This window comes from Hippoglossus stenolepis, chromosome 16 (genome assembly GCF_022539355.2).
Source record: "Hippoglossus stenolepis isolate QCI-W04-F060 chromosome 16, HSTE1.2, whole genome shotgun sequence".
Taxonomy (NCBI): Eukaryota; Metazoa; Chordata; class Actinopteri; order Pleuronectiformes; family Pleuronectidae; genus Hippoglossus; species Hippoglossus stenolepis.
The window spans coordinates 12,135,567-12,158,375 of record NC_061498.1 but is presented as its reverse complement, the minus strand read 5'-3'; the positions used below and the strand labels follow the sequence as shown (position 1 = coordinate 12,158,375).

At 45.4% G+C, this 22,809-nt stretch overlaps 1 protein-coding gene across 4 annotated transcripts in view; it reads right to left on the bottom strand.

Annotated features, from left to right (window-relative positions):
* The window catches only part of pde4a (phosphodiesterase 4A, cAMP-specific), a 42,426-nt gene that overhangs the window by 4,677 nt on the left and 14,940 nt on the right, over positions 1 to 22,809 (bottom strand). The window contains exons 1-13 of one of the 4 annotated variants that reach the window (XM_035179637.2): positions 15,063 to 15,959; positions 13,252 to 13,437; positions 12,815 to 12,851; positions 12,595 to 12,665; positions 11,766 to 11,815; positions 9,176 to 9,288; positions 4,074 to 4,167; positions 3,780 to 3,943; positions 3,244 to 3,342; positions 2,978 to 3,142; positions 2,729 to 2,828; positions 2,127 to 2,281; positions 1,520 to 1,642 (exon numbers count right to left, since the gene is read on the bottom strand). In XM_035179637.2, the coding sequence (XP_035035528.1) occupies positions 1,520 to 1,642; positions 2,127 to 2,281; positions 2,729 to 2,828; positions 2,978 to 3,142; positions 3,244 to 3,342; positions 3,780 to 3,943; positions 4,074 to 4,167; positions 9,176 to 9,288; positions 11,766 to 11,815; positions 12,595 to 12,665; positions 12,815 to 12,851; positions 13,252 to 13,437; positions 15,063 to 15,256 (1,551 nt within the window). In that variant the 5' untranslated portion in view covers positions 15,257 to 15,959. Of the gene's footprint in view, positions 1 to 1,519; positions 1,643 to 2,126; positions 2,282 to 2,728; positions 2,829 to 2,977; positions 3,143 to 3,243; positions 3,343 to 3,779; positions 3,944 to 4,073; positions 4,168 to 6,426; positions 8,468 to 9,175; positions 9,289 to 11,765; positions 11,816 to 12,594; positions 12,666 to 12,814; positions 12,852 to 13,251; positions 13,438 to 15,062; positions 15,960 to 22,809 lie in introns of those variants that run through there. The other 3 variants (XM_035179636.2, XM_035179639.2, XM_047344016.1) reach the window with 3 other exon arrangements.

Sequence of the window (22,809 nt, the reverse complement as noted above, 5' to 3'; positions counted from 1 at the left end):
AAGTTTGGTGATCTATATTACTGTTTTTACGCTGTCTTAAATTTGTCTCACTGCTTCCGTGAGCGTGGAGAACGTGTACTCTCAGTTTGGATTTTTTTTGTGCAACAAGTCTGTCAAAATTCCCCAACCAATAGAATGCAAGGTGTAGTGATGACCAATGCAATTCTTTGAGAGCCGGGCTATGCGCAAGGCTTAAGGCTAAACTAAAGACTAACCAGTACGGACCAGCTCTCCTGAGTCTGTTCATCGCCAACTTCACAGAACAAATGCACATGCTGTCTGGACCGATGTTTTACGACAGGTGACAGTGTAAACACTACCGCTTTTGTCCACAGAGGCACCAAAATCAACGCAATATAAAAAAGTGGGACCTTTAAAAAAAACAATGACACCTTCATGGAACAAGAGTCCAGCAGATCCCTGGTCATCATGGAGCGGCTGAATAAAGCATCTCATTTAGGATTGTCATGTTATGGGAACACTGTTGCTAGCAAACTATAAACACAAAGCAGACACCACCCTGTTTCTTTTTTACTCTGTATTTTATAGAAACAATACCAACAGCAAAAGTAACCAAAACGCGGGTGGACCAATTCCATTCGTCATCAGTACACCTTGCATTCTATTGGTTGGGGAACTTGGACAGACTTGTTGCAGAACAATATTTAAACGCAGAAGAAAAAAAATGAGAGCAGAGGTGGAATCTGAGAGCAGACGTTTCACATGCACACAAAAGCAACGTAAGTGCAAGGAGAAGAGCTGGAGCGCAGGAAAAGCAACAAGCAATAAAATATACGAGTGCAAGCACACAATTTTCGCTCTAGCAGGGTATATTTGAGTGTGAGCGCAGGGGTTTGAGTGAGAGCATTACAAAATAAACAAGTCCTGCGCTCAAGCCGAAAGACCATGCTCTTGAATAAAGATAGGAAAAGAAACATACTCCAAGTACAATAGATCACCTCACAGTCCTTCAAACTCAATCCAAAAAAGCTCTTTCCCACCACAACTTCTTGTCCCACAAAAGATTCCTCTATTTCTTCATTGTCAAAACAACCAACTCCCACCCCTCCATCAGAAATATCTCTGCCTTAATTCTACAGATTTCTAACAGAGTTAAATCCGATACAGCATTGTTCAACTTCTTGTAATCTCCAAGCAGTTAGCATGATCCATGAAGATACAGCTTCTTCTGGTTTGAATGTTCCCTGCATAGCCATAGCATGACATTGTGACGAGGGGCACATAAATTATGACAAGGTTATGTCTCCCACACACAAGCTGCATCCAACAAAGATTCCACAGGAGCCACACAGAAACGTAAATAAGCCTTCACCGGAGAAGGCTTATTTACGGCTTATCCAAACCGATCCCTTCACTCTAATTCTACAACCTTACTACCAAGTTTTTACAAGACCCCTTTTTTGCTTTTATAGCACTCTGAATTAACTGCACATACCATTTCAGTGCTTTGCAACTGACTCGGAGCATTTGCTAAACGGCAAAATGTATGACATCTCACCTGTATCCGATCATTGTAGTGGTCGAGCAGCAGTACTCCAGAACTTGTCACCTTCTTGGTTTCCACCATCGTCTTGAGATCTGCCAACAAACTCATGTGTTTTGACATATCTGTTGCCAAAACCTGGAGAGAGGGGAGATTGATATGAATGCATTAGAGAAACTAGAGTGGCACTTAGACGAGCGCATACCAACGCCAAGTCCCAACTGTCCCCTTAAATTCAATCAAGCTGCAGCAAATTTCACACACTCATAGAACTTATTTCCCTAAATGTGGCAGATTTTATTTTCATCATGAATTATTCCCTGGGAAAACAGTGAAATTCCTATAAAGCGCCCTATCTCACAATGTTAAAGAAAGAGAAAAAAGTCTTGGATCTGCCCCCAAATTTAATAAATGTTTCTATGACCCATAACGCATCCTTTCAGCAGGTTTTGTGGAATTCTTTTCAGTAATTTTTTTGTAATCTTGCTTACAAATAAACGGACAGTGGTATAATAAAACAGCTGGGTGGTAGAAGATGATGGGGAGTTAAGGAGCAGATAATGAGAAGTGAGGAGGGGGTGTTATCTCCGTGATACAGAATAAGTGTGTGGACGACACTCACCATATCGATGACGAGTTTCCTCAGGCTCTGTCTCTGCCTCTTGCTGAGGTTCTGGAAGATGTCACAGTTGTCCTCGTGAAGCAGCTTGAAGCCCACAGCTAGGTGATGATTCTCCAACACAGACTCATCGTTATACATGAGGGCCAACTCTGAGTCTGAGGGAGGCACAATACAACACGTGAGCCAAAGACACAAACAGGAACTGCATCACTCCGTCGTCATCATCAGAATGCCCTCATCACCAGAAACTGTGGCGGCAACTGTTCATAAATGTGCAGATTAGATTAGAATCCAGACAGACGTGCATCTCCAGTTAGAACAACTGAAAAGCCGTAATTCACACAACAAACTCAAACAACAATTATAAATGTTAAATAAGTGTTTCTCACTCTAAATTAGGATTGACAGCAGTCAGGCAAACATAAAAAATCTAATATATAAAATAATCACAAGGCCAGATTTAGTATGTTTAAATTCATCATTATTTCACTCAAATTATTTTATTTTAATATTTTAATATAATCCATCAAAAATGTACATAACTAGTATTTAGTCATTCTATTTTAATACGTTGTATGTCTCTTAATCTCATTTCGACTCACTGGTGTTTATGAGGAATTGGTTGGACACTCCTGGATGATCCACATCGTGGATGGCAGCGGCAAATAACGCAGCTAGAATCTCTAGATCAGTGAACACCGCCTGTCAGAGAGCGTTGACAGAGAACAGACAAAAACAATCAGAACTGCAGCATTACTGTTTTGTTTTTTTTGGGGCCTGGTATTTATGGAAGTATGTGCACGTGAGGTTATCCGTGCGTTTGTCATTGGAAAACCAGTAGAGGTATTTACATCTAGAGCTGGTGTGGACAGCAGTACGTGAGTTGACTGAGTGACATCTGCAGCATGGAGGCTGTTGTGGTAAGCCACATTGGCATGATAGTGGTCCTCCAGGGTCATTACATAGGTGACAAATGTGTCCACTGGGATCCGAAAGGTCTTCAATAGATCTCTTTCCTGCACCGGGGGAAAGTCCACAGGGGGGTCATGGTCGCAGATAAATGAAGATACATGTTATAGGCTACTGTATAATCTAAAGCCTGGTTTCTCTCACTCACCTGGAAAATGGAAAACATTGTGCAGCTGAGGGGTCTGTTATTAGAGAATTCTGCCACACGAAAGATATTAAGGCCCCACTTGTTCAAGTCGCTCAGCTCCTGGAGGCACAACGGACAACAATGGCCCACATCAGCACAACATTCCAGCAGTTTGTGTTAGGTAAGATTAGATTGCATGAAACTTTTATGGCCAGCTGATGTTTTGGCATGCTGTGGGTCCTGCCTGTGACAAAATTGGTTTCTCCTCTTATGCAGAAAATGTTACCATGATGATTCTAGAAGGAAAAAACTCAGACTCTATGTCAGAAAGATGCATGTAACATTTAAGCTTGTGGAAAATTTGAGGGTAAACGATGTCTGTAAACATGTGTATGATGAACCTAGATGGAAAGTCGGATGGATGGATGGGTGGAGTAAGGTGACAGGAAATACACTGTCCCTGTCTTTTGGAAATGTGGTGTTCTTACAGTATGGCTAAATGTCTCCATGTGTATGCATTAACTAGCATCTGACAGGTCGCTTTTCCATCTATTTACCCTGGCTAATGCATCCTCGTGTTCTGTCTTCACGCCGAAGCGAGGCATGGTGGAGTTGGAAAGGCTGGAACTGTGCGTGAGCTTCCTCACACCGCTGATGTGACACATGGGCTTCTCCCGCTCCCTCAAGGTCGGGGACGGGATCTCCACCTCATTCTGCTTATCTAGGAAAGATCAACGGTCAAAGGTCAGCCAGGATGGAGACTTGTGGAGGATTGTGCTTGACCTTGGGTCAAAGCTATAAGGGTGCATGCTGTGGTGGATGGATGCAAATGTCTGGCAGGTTTGATTTACCTAGAAAGGTAGTGGAGATGTATTCTGACACCTGGTTCCCTGAGCGACTCATCTCTGACAAATGGGACAGCTCCCTGTTCAACATCCTCTTGAACTGGGGGAAGGACAGAGACAGTGAGAACCTTGAACAGCAGTTGCAAAGAATAAAAAAGCATCAAGGGTTACAGACAGGTGTTTAACCTTCAGAATTGTTCAAGTTGGACTTAAGATTCAATTTGCATTGAAAAAAAAAAACATTTCTGTGATTCAAATATGAGAACATAAATTATCACCCTCAGCCTGGATTTATTCACTAAAGAGTGAGCGAATCAAATATGAATCATGCCTCTTCTTTGTCTCAGATGAGAACATAATGTTCAATACCCCAATACAGTGTGCTTGCATTTAGATTATATGTGTTGATATGCTACTGTAACATGGCATCATTATATGCATTGTTCTCTATACATCTGCTATGGAAATCATCAGCAGGTAGTTGGCAGGTCCTTGCAGTACAGACACAAATGTGATTAAGTGAATACATTATCCCTGCAGACAGAAAACAGTCTTCCTGAATGTTCTCTCCGTTTTTTCGGCTTTTATTTGTATCTATAGATAAATCTATGGAGGCTCGACAGTTTTCCGTCGCACAAGTCATGTTAAGGCACAATGCGATCCGGACAAGACCCCTCTGTCTGTGTCCTACTGACTGATCTTTCACACATAACAATCTCCATGGCAACGGGAGCGGTTGCCGTGGCAACTGCCTCCTCACAGTCAATCCTTCAGCTTGATGTGAGAGCGGTGGCTGCTTGGGTGACAATCTGAGGCAGGAGGCAGGTGACTCTGACCTTTGCCAAGGTCAGCCCTCCCCTCTACCGCTGTCTTCCTCTCTACGCCACTCTGTTGCTTACATCTGCTCCTCCCACCCTCTCAAGGTAAACAACACTTTCCACTACTGCCCCCGAGCACCCAAATCCTGCTCCGTCACAGGCTCCACTTTGCCTCTCTACCGTTTCACACACTGCATGGGTTCCCACTGTCTTTCGCTCTTTTCCTATCAGTTATCTCTTTTTTTTGCAACCATCCTTTTCAGCCAGAAGCTCATTATATGTTAGGCAAAGCGAATAGTTGCTCTGACAACAAATTGTAGAAGCCGTGGGGTCATGAGAAGCCAGGGAATCTAGTTCAGTATAGTGGCACACTTCGGCATCAGGCTCAGCCCAAACCTCCTCCTCTTCTCTCTCACAGTCTCTCGTTCCTTCCTTCCCTAATGCTGTAACGCTGAGTCATAGCTGCCAACCAACACTTCCACAGTGCCAGTCCGAGTGCCAGGACAAACAACACTCTTCCTCTGACACTGACTAATGAAGCAAACATGCAAACGCTGCAGAGACATGACCACGGACACACACACTCATACACGTGTATACGTGAGGGACCCAGGAGGGCTTTATCGTCTAACTATGTTCATGAAAACCATGCAAATTTATATGCACACAGGCTAAATGTGACCTACTCAACTATAACTTGCACAATATGATTCAGATGGAAAAAAGACAAGTAAAAGGAAAAAGGTAAAAGGTAGAGATGAAACATTGTTTTGGTTACACAGTGGATGCAAATCTGACATACCTAAAAAGACTTTTATGTTCTCACACCTAAAGTAAACTGGAACATAAAGAAACAGCCACTCAGTCCTGAGACAATAAGCATTGTCCTCACACTACACACTCTGCCTCCTTAAGCCTGTATTGAGGCCAGCCCCAGGGTAGCAGGAGAAAGATGGAGGGATGTGGGACGCAGGTGTGGAGGATGGAAAGGGACATTATGTGACACTGCAATGTACCTGCAGTAAAGACGGCTGGACTAAACATCACAGAGTCCCACAGCTGTTTCTTAGACTGTAAGCAGCTTGGTGTGTGTGAGTTTTGGAAGGAGGAAGACTGAGATTAATATTGTGTTTTTGTTTACAGTGCTGCTGCAATATAGAAACACTGAGCAGAGTTAATAAACTCTGTACTGCTACCACAACTCCCTGTTCCTGTGATTCATGTATAAATTATGTAAACAAACACGCTCGCAAATATTCTGCTCTACAGTTTCTCACAGATCCACTGTCTGACACACAACACCATCCGTCCCCACATAAAATCAGTGTCTAATGAACTGGACTCCCATGCAACATCTTCTGAGACCCTCCCTTAAAAACATTCAAACTGACACTAGTGACACTACTAAGTAAGGACATGTAGTTAACAAAGACATCAGTTGTTTGCACATGTAGCAGAAACACTTGAGGAGTCCAAAGTATTTTTCCCAAGATGGCCACTGCCAGGCCTTGTTTGCCCTCTGCAAGCTCTCTGAGCCCTACCTGGTCCCACCAGCCGATGAGCCAGGGCCTGGAGCAGGTCTCACAGAACAGGTCCACTAAGGGCGTCCTGCGCTCTGCTGCCGTCCCACCCCCCTCCAGAACCCCTCCAGCCGCTGCACCAAGGTCCAGCTCTGCCCCAGCCCTCCCCTGCAGGGGGCTGTAGCTGGAGGAGCGGGGCAGCCTGTAGCCCCCTGGTACAGGCGAGGGGCAGGAGGATGGCGTCGGGTCAATGGCCTCCACCACACCCATGTTGAGGGTAACAGGGGGTTTGGGCCGATGGCACAGGCAGGAGGTGCGGTAGTGGAGCGGGGTGGGGGCGCTGCAGGTGCCCCAGTGGCATGAGGGGGTCGTCCGGGTGTGTGGGGAGAGGCCACAGCCAGTCAAGCCGGGACACTCCAGAGTGACGGCTGCCCCGAGAGGGGGTGAAGGAACAGGGGAAGGGGGTGAGGGTAGGGGCTGCTGGTGCAGACTGTCCTTGCCTACATGCAGCACCCCAAAGCAGGCCACCCAGTCAGTCCAGAGTCAGGCTCCAGCCTCAGTGTGGTCCAAAGATGAGGGTCCCCCTGATGGGCAGACCAGGAGCCCCCTGGATCCGGCCGCTGTGGAGACTACATCTCATCCCATTTGCTGAGCAGACTGACCCAAATCTACAGTCACTGCAGGGTAGAGGTGGATGGGAGCCGAAAAAGGGAAGATGAAGGGAAACAGAGGGGGAGAGGGAGCGAGGGACCGTCTGAAGGGCACAGAGAGGAGCCAATGGAGGAGAGGAGAGGGAATGTGAGAGAGATGTAAACGAAAAAATGATGTTGTGAGAACTGTGCTGCTTGACAAACAGTAATAAAAGATTCAAATGATGGAGGTGAGAGGACTGAGGAGAGGGTGATGGCAGAGCATAAAGAGGAATGGGGTATCTATCGATGGAGGTGAGGGGAGCTTGGATGGCAGCAGGAACATCGGGGAAGGGAAAAATAGGGAAGTAGATGATGATAGCAGGAGGAAAACAAGGATGGAGAGGATGAGAGAGGAAGAGCGAGAAAGAGACAGAGAGGGGTGCTGACAGGCCTGTAGCAGACGGTCAGGCTGAAGAATCACACCAGAGCTGGGGTCTGGAAAAACACGCTCCCTCTCCCTGCGTCGACTGCCCCTCCCCCACGGTACGGATCCAGAGGCCCGGCCCAGTCCTACCCGTGCATCAACCCGTCTGTGCCGCCTCACACCGATGTCAGCAACACACAGTCAGTCCATAGTTTGTCGGGCTGCGTCCTGATAGCTCTGTAGCCCATTGACCTGCTCCAAGTCAATCCATGCCTCAGCTGGCCAAAACGCCAGAGGTCTAATCCTGCCGCTTTAGGCTGCCGTTCCTCCTCCAATGCTCTGCCTCTTGCGCCATTTCCCTGGATGCTGTAGACAGCTCTCGCAAGCTAATCAGGCAGTGTGGCTGCAGGCGCGTGCGTGTGTGTGTGTGTGTCTGTGCTTGCCTCCGCTCCGAGCCCCAGTGCGCATGTGCGACTAGACAGCATGTACGTCTGTCGGAAATATGTGTGTGAGCGAGGGTGTGAGTGAGAGTGAGAGACTGAGTGGGAATATTCATGTGTGTACCTCCATGTTGGCACAGTGCGTAGGATTTCGGCAGCCTAGTTGTGGCTGCTAAAAGGCAGTAACATATTCACAGAGACTCTGTTTACCCCAGGAGACTTCTCTTTGCACATTGTATGTTCACACACATAAAAGCACACGGACACAAATGATGTCCTCAAAGCTTTCCACTGTTATCTCTCCCACAGTCCTGTCATCATAAGCCCAATTATAAGAATCAAACCATTAATTAACAGTGGAGTGCAATATGGGAAGGATGTCTAGAATAAAGGTATACAGCGCTGTGTCTTTAAAACCGAGCACTATTAAAGGAGCATTGCCTCTATGCCATTGGTTGTTGCCCAAACCACATGGCTCGTGGTCAGAGTGGCAAGCCAATGACTAAAAGGGAAGGGCAGACCCTGCTGCTGTTCGATAGCAACCAAGGTTACAGCAGAGACATCAGCATCAGGACCAGTTCCCCCTCCCTCTCATGTCCTCCCCACCCACAGACCATCCCTCTCCCTCCCCCCTCTCTCTCTCTCCTTTCCCAATGTCTCCACAAATACTGTACAAATGCATACGGAGCTTGCCCATGTGTACACACACACACACACACACACACAGAGGCATGTAGATGTGTTGTGATAAAGAATGCATCAAAATCCAACCTCGCTGCGCGTCATTGCCATTACGAACACAAACACAAACGCTTAACCTCGGCAACCAATAATATTTGTCAATTTAGTTTACCAAGATGGTTTACCACATATGGGGTACAGCCCACATTAATTATTTACCAATGCAATTACTACCACAAGGCTGCAAATAAACCCAGGAAACATTCTCTCAAGACCTGCTGCTGCTAATTCACAACCCAGCACGTGATTACTTCAAGAGCAGATCGATATTTTTTTTTTTGCTCCACTTCCATATGGTGGAGCTGTGTTGTTTGTATTCACCACTGAGTGTCTTCTTAAACAGGAAGTTAGCAATTGCATATTTTGTGCAAAGCTGCAGCCCATTGAAATCCTTTCTCATGACGGGGTGAAATATTGAAATCAAATATTTAGATGTTCACGGTGAAAGTCGGTTCATCTGAGACCATGTTGAGTTAACACTGAGGTGGAGGGAGGATGAAAATACAAGATCGTGTGTGTGGACAGGTGTGCACCTTGTTGGAGGCCATCTCGCTGACTGAGCGGTGGGTCTGAATGGTCTCCAGCTGGTCCAGACACCAGTCCAGCTCCTCCAGAGTCTCCCGAGCCATCTGCTGGTATGTCTCCTCTGGGAAGGACACACACAATATACAGCATATATAAACCAGCAGGAGAGGAAGAGCACAACAGCGGCACAGAGCAGTGACCACCTGATAAAATATGATATGTGGGTGTTAAGGTTCCGTTGTGCAGCTCAGTAAATCGACACAAACTGAATTTACAGTTTAAGAGTTGAGTTTCCACTGTTGGGTAAAACAGTGAATGCGTTTTACCCAACAGTGGGGGCAAATACACCAACAACACTGAAACGTGACATGTTACCTCTAACCAATCGAACATATTTTTATACACATGACACCAGACATCAAATGCTGTTCATGACGGCTTAGAATTATAATCAGCCAAATAATACAAACATTTTCATTTATTTCTAAGCTATATAGCCATAACTGTAAAACTGATTGACAATAAAAAAACTTTCATTTGAAATTTATTTAAAGACCCCATATTTTACACCTTTCTGGGATTTAATTTGATGTATTGGTACCCCTAAGATGATTTATCAGTGGTTTAAAGTCGAAAAAACTGCTGCAATGTGTATTTCCATGTGCTCTCTTCTGCCTCTTGAGCCCCTCCTCTGATTGGCTGACTGTACTTTGAGTGACACGCGACCAGGCCTATCACTGGTCTCATTGTGGCGCATTTGACGATCTCTGGCTGTAAACACAGCTGAAAGTCACGCTATGTTTGGATCCATCTATAGAAGACCAGCCCCATATTTACAGTCGGTTACAACAGGAGGTTTCTGAACGGTGAGTTCTAGTGAGTTTTAGCAGGACAGTCGGCCAATGTAGGAGTAACGTCCCGAGTTACAGTATGGAGTTTCAATACGGAGTAACGTAGACTTTACTCCGTAGTGAGCACACCGACACGGCACGTCAGAAAAAATTAAGCGTAACCGCTGGTCTCAAACAGTAACGTTCTTAGGAGGAATGTGCACGGACACATTCTCTTCCTTGCATCCCTCCACGCTGCAGTGTTTCTTCAGTGATGTTTGTTGTTGTTAGCCTGTGGGAGCTAACAAGCTGCTAGCTCAGCAACAAGTCTGCTTGGTGTCGCGTTCGGTGTGGAGGGGAGGTGGTGGTGGTGGAGGTGACAGGGAGCGGTGGTGGTGGGTTCGGAGGCTGGACTGGAACCGGCTGGATGGGGCTGAGAGACGAGTGCGATCCCGTATGACTCATACGGGGGAGGAAGCACGAAACGAGACGTTTCGATAACATATTTCTTAGAATAAACTGAGTGAAACAGTCCGCGGAGTGACTGTTTTCATACTCTGAGGGTCCCTACTGACCCCCTTCAAGTCATTACGGATAGTAAAAGCCCAGAAAATGTATCTTACACAATATGGGCCCTTTAATATTTCTGATGCTAAAACAATGGGAGTTAAAAAAATATATAGTTCAATTAAAAACAGTTATCACACTAAAATGTATTTACATATTTGAATATAAGACCAATCTAAAGATATGTTTTTAAATCTGAAATTGAATATTCGAAATTGTATTTAAAGTTCACTTTTTTATGATCAGAAAACATTGATTGTGCCTCATTTGTGTGTTTGGTTAAAACATTTTTTTTTTATTGTAAGTTAAAGGGATGGTTCACCCAAGAATAAAAATGTACTCATTATCTACTCACCACTATGCCGATGGAGGGGTGGTTGAAGGGTTTGAGTCTCAGGGGTAAACAGCGTTGCAGCCAAATCTGATACAATTGAAGTAAATGGTGACCAATTGTCCAAACGTATAAAAACAACATATAAAATGGCTCCATGCTGCTCCTGTGGTGTCGTCTAAGTGTCTGTAAGCCCTGACATTCAAATTCAACTCGAAATGGTGTCATTTACACCATGTTTTAAGCCTAAATGTCCGCTGTGATCCACGCACGAAAGCGGCTCCTGAGGAGGATAAGAGAGGACATTTAGGCTAAATAATAGTGTAAATGACACCATTTCGAGTTGAATCTGAATTTTTGAGCTTCTGGACACTTGGATGACACCTCAGGAGAAGTATGGAGGCATGTTATGATCTTATCTGTTGTTTTTATATGTTTGAAGAAGCGGCCACTTTTTACTCCAATTGTATTAGATTTGGCTGCAACACTGTTTACCCCTTAAACTCCTGAAACTCAAACACTTCACTCACCCCTCCATCGGCATAGTGGTGAGTAGATAATGACTGTAGAAATGAATTTATTGGCTAATAAAAAGCTATTTACTTTAAGTTTATTCTCTTCTTTAAATATATATATATTTATTATAGTTTAAGCAACATATTTTGTTATGCCTACCCAGTCTCCTAAAATGTAAGTGACACGTTTAGTGAAACAATTCTCTGACCACATGATGTTCTTTCATGTTCTGCAGTCGTTTTCTCTGCTCATGATGCGTTTGGGGAGCGTGGGAGCCTATGAATGTCCTTAAATCTGTAAGAGGGGACTGTGGGACTGTTTGGACCCAGAGTTTTTAATTAGCTGACAACTTACCAGAGAGTGTAGCTTGGGGAACAGTGGGTTGGCTTGTCACTGGTGACCTCCTGTGGACAAACATCTCGTTACATGAGGAGCAGAACAACACACTGCTGCCCCCTGCTGGGGTTCAACACACATTCAGCATCACAGGGTGAGGCAACAAAAGGCTTGGCTCACAGAGAGGAGATAGAAATATGTTCATGTGAGTTTACGCATTTTCAAGAGAGAAACAGACGAGTGAATGTCGTTGAAAACTGGATAACAATGCAATGTGTTAATTTCTTAATTTGCTGAGAGAAATTATCCTATTTCACTTCAAATATTGAAGTATCCAAAAATAGTCATGGACAAAGCCTGAGCTGTGCTCACCTCTCAAATAACCGTCGTGTTGTATAATTGTGTATTGAGGGAGGCATTTTCAGGGCACCGCACCACGTAATTATAGATGCTGTTAATTCAGTGGTGCATTGCTTTATTTATCATATTGACGTGGAGCTAAAAGCCTGCCAACTCCAGCTCCTACTGTCTACTGCATTACAAAGGAAAATCATTTTTGTGTTATTGACCGGCTGCATTGTCTGAGTATAGAGTCAGGGACATGCATCTGAGGCATGGTGCTCTCTGCGCTCAGTCCTCCGCCAGCCGGAGTCAGAGAGACGCCAGATAATGTAGATCATATTTTCCTTGAGCACGGTCTGATAACAATAAACTGGTTAATCACGGTGGCAAAAGTGTTTCCCCACGGGAGCTAGAGAGACATCAGTAAAACACACACCGCAAACAAAGCCGGCAGTCGTGACGAGTGTGAGTGGGGGGAAGGGGTGTTTGACAGCATGATACTGACTTGTTAGTGGGTGTTGTGACATTGGCGAGGATGGTGAAGTTGCTTCTTACAGTTCGTAGGCTGGCCAACACCTGGGGGATGGATGGACAGCGTAGGAGGGAAAGAGAGGGGGAGGAAGAGGGAGGGGGGGTGAGGGTGGGACAAGTTCACTGCACTTATTAGCCACCTTTTCTATTAATTTTACAGCGGTTGGACGTCAGAAAAGGCGCGCAGAACATACCTGAGCGAAAGGGGTGACGATCATGTCTTCGGCGTGCCTGCAGGACAACATATGAAAAAAAGGAAAAAGAGTGGGGAGTGAGATGAATGTGAGCGGTCTGGGCAGCTGAGGTGCTCGATATTAGTGTTTATATGAGAAGCTGTGTCTGCGAGCTGGGTGTTTACGAAGACCTATGTGGATCTAAACAGAGAAATCATCCTGAAACACACTAATGGAGGGTTTGGAGTAGTTTGGACTTCGCATAAGACAAACCAGGAAACAGAGCACAACAGTTAATCATGATTTCATCAGCGTGTTACTTGCATAATTACAATCAAAGCCACTGCCGGGTTGATTTGGATAATGTATTTGTGTGAAAATGTGTGTGTGTTTGAGTGAGAGGCAAAAAAACATGTTTCTGCTGCGTGATTGATCCAGGACGATGGCTTCGTGCTTACCCCTCACTGTTGATGGAGGAGTTGCGTGACATGGTTTTGGGGGATGTGTCATAGTCGGAGTCCGAGCGGTACAGGAAGGACTCCCTGCGCTGACTCTGGGGGAAGGAAGGATGGAGCACCAGCCCAGGACTCGCCTGCGAATCCATGGGACTGCGGCCTGGCGAAGGACCATTCTCCGAATCGAAGCTGAAGGGTTAGAGAAGACAGGGAGGCAATCAGGTGTATGTCTTTTACGTTCTTATCTGATGGTGACACCAAAATGTGTCACGATACGCCTCACCACCCAAACACAAGCCGCTCTCACCATCTGCTAGTGTTTGTAGTTTCTGAGAGGAAGTTGAAGAGAGAAATGTGTGACAGACGCCGTAGCATTAAACCCATACAGCTGCAACTCTGCAGTGCTGTTGGATTGGCAGACTGCCACCGAGGTGCCTTGGGAATCACACTTTACTAATAAGTCATATTTTGGAGCAAATTAAGTGAACAAAATGAACCGCATCATCCCCGGCTTCTCTTCGAGCCAAAGCTGTCTGAGGGCGAGAGTGATCGAGTAGTTAGGTTTACAAAACAACCTCCTATTGGACACCAGAAAGTATTTAGGCATCTTTTTTTAACATCAGGAAACAGAGAAAAAGAGTCAAGGGGGATATTGGCATCCAAACAGTGGCGGTGATTAAGGCCCAGTGTTTTTGGACGTTTGCTGTGCTGTGAATCGATGTGTTTCCTTTTCTTTCGGTTTTGGAGTCAAACGCAGCATCTGTCCGCTCGGCATCTGTCCTCGCAGCATCGGACCGGCACATGCCTGATTAACATTAAATCCAAAACACAAGGCAGAAAGTAATCTGCCAGATCCATTCAAAGTCAAGCTTAACCGAAAGGAGAACACACTTCTCGAGTTACACTCATACCCTTTTAACCAGCACCTGCAGTCATGGAAGCCTTTATCCTCCAGCAAGCTCTCGATTAAAAACAACCTCACAACATCTTTTTCTGAGATTAAATAACAGGGTCGATATCTCAGCAAGGAAATTAAGTCTCTATTGATTGAAGAGGGTTTTAGGGTTTGGTATCATAGACGAAAAAATGTCTTTTGGACTTTTTGCATTGACAGGACAAACACCAATTTATCAGAAACATTTGTGAAAATGAAAAACTGCTGAAATTGTTATTGGGTTTGCTATATGAAGATATTCATATACAATTGTCACCTTCCTGCCGCAGTCAAATGTTTGGACGACAAGAGCAGATAGAGAAGCACATTGCGGTGTCGCTGCAGCATCTATTTTTAATGTAGTATAACTTTTATCTCCTCTGCACCTCCCCGCTCCTCCTAGACATAACTTGCCAACATGCTTGTGAGCGGCTTTCACTTCATCTTCTAAAATTAAGTATGAAGTGTGATATTTTTAGAATTTACTTCCAATTAGGAGCCACTCCTCTCCCCCCAGAAGGCTGAATGTGACTGTATGGCGACAGATCACATTATCATTAAACAAGTTTCTTCAGTAATGAAAAAAAAACAAACGTCTGCCAGGGGGGACCTCTGCAAGCTGCACACCCTAATCCTTGTTTTTAATTTATTATATATTTTTTTTCCTGACAACTTTGAGAGTAATTATGAGACTTGAGTCTTGTGAATGCAGCACGACAAATTCTCACCCATCAAGTGTCATAGCTGCATGTGCAGGGAACATATTCTTCTCCAGGGAGTAATATTACCGTCACGTTACACAAACACAATGAATATAAAATGATAGGTTAGTGAGGAGCAGGCCAAATTACAGATCAGTGGCTTGGATGCAGAACTGTACCTGCAAACACAGAAAGATGAGCGGCTGTGCTCCTGAATACTTCGGTTCAGTTTCATACGCCGAAACAGAGCAGAGCCACTGTGTCCACGAGTCTGATCGACCGGTGACAGGGGCGAGGTGAGAGAGGGCGCAGGAGCCGGACCCTCAGGACTCTCCCACAACCTCAGCTGTCGTGTCAGCTTCCTCTGACTCATCGCCGCCCGCTCTGGCCCTGCTGGAGCCGACCAGTGAAAGAAAACTCCCTCAGCCTCCACTTGATATCGGCTGTCTCGCTCAGTTCGACCGCCGCCTCTCCCACGCAGTCCCCCCTCACATACTTTTTAGTGCGTCGACTCACGTCTGAGGCAGAACGAAGCACAGCACCTGCTGTACGTCGTGCAAACTGTCCTCAAACTAGGGCAGGATCTAATAACAAGGCCCTGATCCTCCCTTTAGTCCCGTGCTCCCACGTGTCTCATGCCAGAGGAGTCAAAGTGCATCAACATGCATATCCAGCGCTGTGATCCTCAGGCCCTGTGTGCTTAAGCTCCAGTTCCCCTCTTCTCACATCCTCAGTTTGTTCTCTGGATTTATGCAGGTCTCCTTAATCCTTGCCCGTGCAGGTTTGTTTGAGATTCCTCTGTTCCTCAGCACTGAGAGCCTCACAAAGAACTCTTTACGATAGGTTATTCCACCGCCGAGTTGCACTGCTGCTGCCGCTGAGAGCAGCCGGCTCAGAGGAGGCCTGCCATGACCTCTGTTAATTTCTTAAATAACTCGCATTTTGCCTTTCATGTTGTATCTGTTGCTTTTGTGCTCGCCTCCTGCCCTCCCCACTTCCCCAAATGCAAGCATGTGCTCGCCTTATCTCACTGCTCGCAGTTCCTCTGCAGCAACAGGAAGGCTGATCAGTAAAACTAACACAGACACACAGAGTCCGTGTTAGGGGGATTTGAAGAGAAGATAGAGAACGACCCAGAAAGAGGAGGAGAAAAAGAAAAGAAAAAAAATCAGGCCAGGAGGAAACGGCTTGACTCATAGCCCCGTGTAAATGTTTACATGTTCTGGTGAAGAGTGCGCGAGGTTTACGCCCAAAACATTTTGTATTTTGACACCAACAGCCTCACTCACCAGCAGCACTCTCCCTGGCCTTTAGATGTGAGCAGACACGCAGCTACTTTAATATTCTCCATGAGCAACAATTAGACCATGAAATAGCTTTCAAACAAGGTGCATTAGGTCAACCACAACTAATTCAGTGATGACAATGTTAGACAGCCCCAAGCTGGATTTTCCTCTTCTTCTTAGTACACTTACATGGCTGCATTTCGAATATACACTGCAACTCTAAATAAATAAATATTTTACTGCAGTGTCAATAATAGAAAAAAACTATATTGGAGGTATCGAACGCCTGCAGGCGTCAGGTTTACTGGCACTAATGTTTTTGAGATGTTATTTATTACTCTGCTAACAGGGGGTATTGATTAATAGCTTGGTTACTAACTCATTAACCCTGGAATTACCGAAATGGCATCTGGCAACGAGGCTGTGGCAAGTGTGAACAGGGAAGGAAACAAGTTATGAAGAAGTTCTCTGTAACTATTGCAAAGATGAGATTGTGCAATTTGGTGCCAATTCACAAAAGAATCCAGATCTACTGAATCTAAATGTGGTTTCAGAAGGGGACTGTTGGGCTTCGAGATATGCTTCTAGTTTTGTCAAATGTAACAAAAAAGTTTTTGAAGAAAAAGGGAAAATTTGAATAACTTAAATGAACACTTTTCCTGTTCTTAATTAAATAGATAGTTAAGAGCCAAAGCAAATATTATTCCAGTGTTTCAGATTTTTTTAAGTAAGTAATGATAGCAGTAATGATTTAAAATAAAACCTGTTAAAATGTGATCTTTCGGTGTCAGCAGCCTGAGGTACCTCCGAAGTCAGAGAAATAAATGATATACTACAGCACAGTCACAAGCTACAGATTTTTGAGAGAATTTAATTTGTCTGAGTGGAAAAGTCACACTAAACACATCTTGTTTCTGGTAGCAGGAATAACCTTTCGTCAGTGTTTGGAATACAGATTGGACATTTGAAATTGTGCTTGTGTGTGTGCTTGTGCGCGTGCATGCGTGTTGTCTGTTTGACAACCTCCATTTGTGTGTTTATTTGCGAGTGCCCTGAGGAGACACAAAGACGAGAGGTGTGCACAGTTTGAGTGTACGCTCTGCACCAACCAAATGAGAGCACAAATGAGACGACTTGTGAATCGTATCTGTTTTTCCTTCAGCCTTTTTCTGCAAGAGCAGCTAGGAGAAAAAAAAGTTAAAGACAAAAAAAAAAAAGCAAGCAGAAACCTGCTGCATGAATTCAATGTTCCACCTTTCAGCAAGCAGCTTAAAGCCTGAGCTGCGAAGAACACAGTGAAGATAAGATGCCCTGTCAAGTTGTTTCCTCCTCCCCTCCTGCCTTCCACATTCAGCTGCTTTCCCTTTTTTCCCTCCCTTCTTTTCCTGGTAGAGAGTAGCTGTCGTTTGTTTATGGCGCACTGGGGACGGATGGTGGAGCTCATCTTGGAAAGTCACTTATGAAAAGGCCTCACATACAGCCTGTTTGAACAGTGTTTTTTCAAAGACCGACTTTGGGAAAATGTGGAGAATTCTGATTCACACGACAGTTACTATTGTGATCTCAGGAGAGCTGATGAAGAGACAGGTATTCTACTGCCTATTAAATACGGAGTCCCTCCCAATAGAGGCTGGTGAAGCCTGTGAAAGTGACTCATGCACACGCAGACACAAACATACGCACAAAGTTAATGTTTAACATGCCCGTGTCCGTCACCCTCTCTCCCTACAACACACACATGGACACACACACGTACAAACAGATGAGCAATAATCATGAAGCTCTTTTTCTCACTCAGTTACCATAAAAAGAAAACCTACATGTACACACACACACACACACACACACAGTGTACAAAGGGTGATGAGAAGTCGAGCTGTGGGCAGCTCTCTTGGTTTCATGATGTGAAAGCGGTGTCCCTGGAGTGTACCGCTGCGGACAATGACATGATGATCACAGGTTTCAGAGCTACGGGGATTTGTTCCAGCTGAGTGACTCCTTCTTATGGACGACAACAAACCATCTCGGCCAGGATGCAGAGGGGCACATTAAAGCTGCCGTCTCGTGTAACTACCTGACCTGCCTCCCTCTGTTAACTCACTGAGATGCTCTGTCACGTACATCAGAGACGAACCCAGGGTAGTGTCTGTGTGAGGCAACATCCATACCACTTACACTTTTAAACTAAAACGATCTCTGTCCACACAAACCTTTTGGCTCCTTGTTAGTTTTAATCCCCGTCCATACTAACGCGCCTGAAAACACACATCACGTGGCCGCTCACGTACACCAAGTTTTGACACAACAATGGGGCGTACAGCTTTTCCAAACTTCTCAGTTTTTGCACTTTTTCGCATGGTTGGCCCATTGGATTTCAAATTAAAACGTAGTATTGTGGATTTCAATGGAAAAAAGTCCCCCGAAAAACAAGTTAGCCGCAAACATTATTTTGCAGGGGCACCATCGCTGCATCCTGGCGAGAAAAATGTTTAAAGAAAAATGACGAACAAGCAAGAGGGTTTTTTCCCCCCTCTGTAGCAGAATGATAATGGGTGCAGCCAGACCATTCTCAAGCGCTGACACGAAGCTGTATGCACGACTACGGACATGTTGACAACGATACTGTGATTCATTTTGCATGACTGAGAGATGTGTTCACTGACTCGGAAAATGTAAAGCTCATTTATCGCATGTGCATTAGCTGTGTAACAGCAAGGTGAATCGTGCTCAGCTTGAGTAAACCTATGCACAGGTATTGCTTGAGTACGACACCGGTTATTAAATTAACGCTGTGCATGATCTTGGAGAGAATCCTTGTGTTGCGGAATAAGCCGGGAAAATTGGACTGTTCTGCGGCAGCGGTTGATTGGCTCTCCTCCTGACACACATTTCTGCAACAAAAGAGAGAGCCTGATTCTCAAGTCATTAATACAGCAGGCTTCAAAGGGCTTCGGAGTCAGTGCAGCGATTAGTTTAATTAAACCTATAAGTCTGTATGAGAGTGTAGAGGAGATTGGAACACATCCCCATCATTGACCGTCTCTTTGCCATCGATTATTCATTAACAGCCGTCACAACGAAGACCCCGGCCGAGGAAGGCTGCTGCCACATCAGCGTTTTCCCTCGGCAGCCCGGTCGGTGTCAGCTTCCCTTTCCCTCCATCACACTGTGCGCTGCTGTAAAGCTTCTCAGAGGGGAGAAGGCCAACACTCAATCATTTAAGCAACCTTAAAAAAAAAATAAAAAGAGAGAGAGACTCCAGTCAACCCCCGCTACCCCACCCCATTTTCTTCATTCTCCTCAGTTCACTAAGTCAATGATTAACCTCCCAGTGTCCATCACCCACTCTCCCTGTTTACGACACACACATGCACATGGTCCGTACTCTCAGTTATCAGTGGAGAATGAGGAGTTGTTTCCTGCCCCCGCTTCCTCCTCTGCCAAGCAACCACAGATGCTTATTTCCACGTGCAATTTCAAGCCCCCATCCCCACTATACACCCGCCACCCACCCATGAGCTGTGCCTCACCCAGGCATTTAGCACCTGGCTGATTGCTACCAGTGTGGGGGTGGTATTGAGGGGAGTTGAAGGGAGAGAGGAGTGGGGGACTTGCAAATTGGGAGAGGGTGCTACTTTTATAGGGCTGACCGTGTAATCACAGCTGTACTCTATTGCTGCGGTTGAATCATCGAGCACAGGGGTATTTATTATGGAGCACTCTCAGGCTGGGGCATGCTGTTAGGGCAACATGCCCATCTCTGACACATCTCAAATGACATGTCCAGAGAAGGCTTGCCATCTCCGCTTGCCTCAGCTTGTCGTTTGTCAGGCAATCACAAGAGAGGGAGAGTGAGAGAGACAGAGGCACGCTCGAGCCTGCTTCCATTTTAATGTCGACATTTACAGTACGTTGCACAAGAGGCTGGAGATCTGAAGGGAAAGCGCTGGCGCCACGCCACATGGGCAAAGAGAGGGCATCTGGCCACGGGAGCTTCACAGAGGCAGGGATAAGAATAAAGTGATGACACATGAGGAGAATAAACGACAGGACAAGGGAACAGGGACACGGGTCAGTGCGACACCGACAGACCGAACAGCGCCACTGGTGAAATGACCTAATCTTTTATCACCAACTCAATGCAATTATATAATCTTCTGTAGTTGTCACAATCGCAGCCATTCCACAACTTCTAATTGTGTATCCGAGCTCTGTGACTTCTCGTGACCTGGGTGCTGAACGCTCATTAAACTCGTCAAATTACGCCAGTTAAGAAACATCATTATCTCATTAGCATACTTCCCAGCATTCATCACATTCGAATTAGAGATCTCCAGAAACCCTCTTTGTCCTCCAGTGCGTGACAGCAGTTTGTTGTGAGTCTTTTCATGCATGGATCTCAGATGAGTCAGATATTTCCTCATATTAAAAAATGAAAACAATGATAAGTCCAACGACAATTTAAATCCTCTCCAACCCCTCCCTCCACATTCTTAGAGTGGCAGTGACGTCCATGTTTCAGTATAATACCGCACTGAATCTGGCTGTGCACGTTATAATATGTATATTGAATATTACAACCCTGAGTGCATCATCGCTGAAAGGACTAATACAACAGGGAAGTAAATCTGACTTGAAACTCTTGCTCGTGGCTTTTAATAGCTTAGGTTTATCTGTAACTCTTGAGGCCTACATTAAAATAACCAATGACCACAGAGAACAAGAAGCTCCTCTGCTTGATCAGTTAACAAAGAGTTTAAATGCAGTCTGGTTATTAATATTTTTAGGTTCTTTAGTGGCCCTGACGTTCCTTCAGCCCATATATGCTCTGTCCACCGTCCCCTCCCTTTATAGCCCCTCGTCTGTCTGCTCTAGGCGTAGCTTCTCCCACCCATCCATCCCTCAGCCGCGCTGCGGTGAGATCACAGAGCCGGAGATTACAGCAGATTATCCTGCGCACAGGATCACCAACCCAACTCCGGGTGGCCGAACACAGAGCCGGCCGCAGCCTCTGAAAGCGTAGAACACGCGCCTTTCAGGAAGAACCCGGAGGGATTGGCCGCAATCACACACCTGGCAAATGCCACAGGAAAGGGATTTATTTGATGGGCTACAGTAGACGGGATAATCAGCCTTTATTCTGCAGAGCAACAGGCCCTCCACATTGTGAAAGCACAGGCCTCCTAATCTATTAATGCACTGTACAAAATAAATTCTACCCGCATTGAGCGGTTCACGTCAGACACACTAAGCTCTTAGCGGTGGTTTGCTTTCACCTGATGATTTCTTTGGGCTCCTTTGCGGTTTGTAGCCTTCAAAAAACCCACCAGAGGCGTCCGTCACTTTGCATCACCATCAGTAGATCTCTGAACTCACGGGAGTCTCTCCTCAGGTGGAGGCCGACTCATCCTGTCGGCGCCGTGTCGGCTCTACAAGTTGCTCAAATTTCAACTCTGTTTGGATGCAGCTTTGTGACGTGGCCTCTCTGCACAGCACAAAGCTGATGTGTGTTCGATTCCAAATGCACAAATACATTGAAGTCGGACATTCAGACGTTTTGTGGTTAGTTTGGATCTGTACAACAGCACATTAAAATGGACTGCATTCACAACGCACTTTTTTGTCTTATAGATCACACACACACATTCATACAGTGCTCCAATAATACACACACACACACGTTACATCAGGGCCGAACTCGGAGCCCATCGATTATCATCTGATGACAAATTAGCCTCTGGAGGCAACAGCCAATATTTTGGGGCTTACATTCATCGTACACTGTTCCTCCAGCTAGTTTCTTTTATCACAAGAGTCAAACATTTTCTCTGCACAAAACACAAACAGCAATCCTTTTTTGCTGGTGTTTTAAGTCCACATGACATTTTGTCTAATCTCTATAAACAACTATGTGCATATGAACGCAGATAAATGAGAAAGCTGATGGGCGATTGATTTCGGTCAATGTGTTCCGCCTCTTGTGCTCTCCACACAGACTGTTTACCTGTGGGCAACCGAAGCCTGCTCAAATGTGATTGGTCAAACTAGAAACCAGAAGGCTTCCAGCCCTAAAATCTTGTCCCTCGCCTACAGATTCTGTACATTCACATGAAAAATATGTTAATAGGGATCACACATCAGAGGCAATTTGAGGCTCAGTATTATTGCCCAAGGACACGTCTTCCTACACGTCTTCCCTGATGATGTTCTGCCAGGCCTGTACTGCAGCCATCTTGAGATCATGCCTGTTTTTTTTGGCCTTTCCGCCGTCAGTCTGCTCCTCAGGACGTGAAACACATGCTCAGTTGCACTAAGGTCAGATGGCTGACTTGGCCAGTCAAAAATCATTAACCGTTTAGCCATAAAAAAACTGAATCATGTCTCCGCTGCTGATGTGTCTTAAAATTAAGTGACTGTGGGAAAAGGGCTACAAGTGTTCACCCTAAACACCAACAGAGATCAATACAGCTGAAGGTCACCACTTGAATTCATAGTCACCATCTTGGAGTAAAGCCAAAGGAAAGAGAAGAAACTGTGTTTTCAGAGCGCAGTGCGTTTCTGGCACTGTTGTTGTTGTTGTTGTTGTCTCCTGCAGTTTTACAGTATTTATTAGAAACAGGGGTCAGCAAGGTCAGCACTG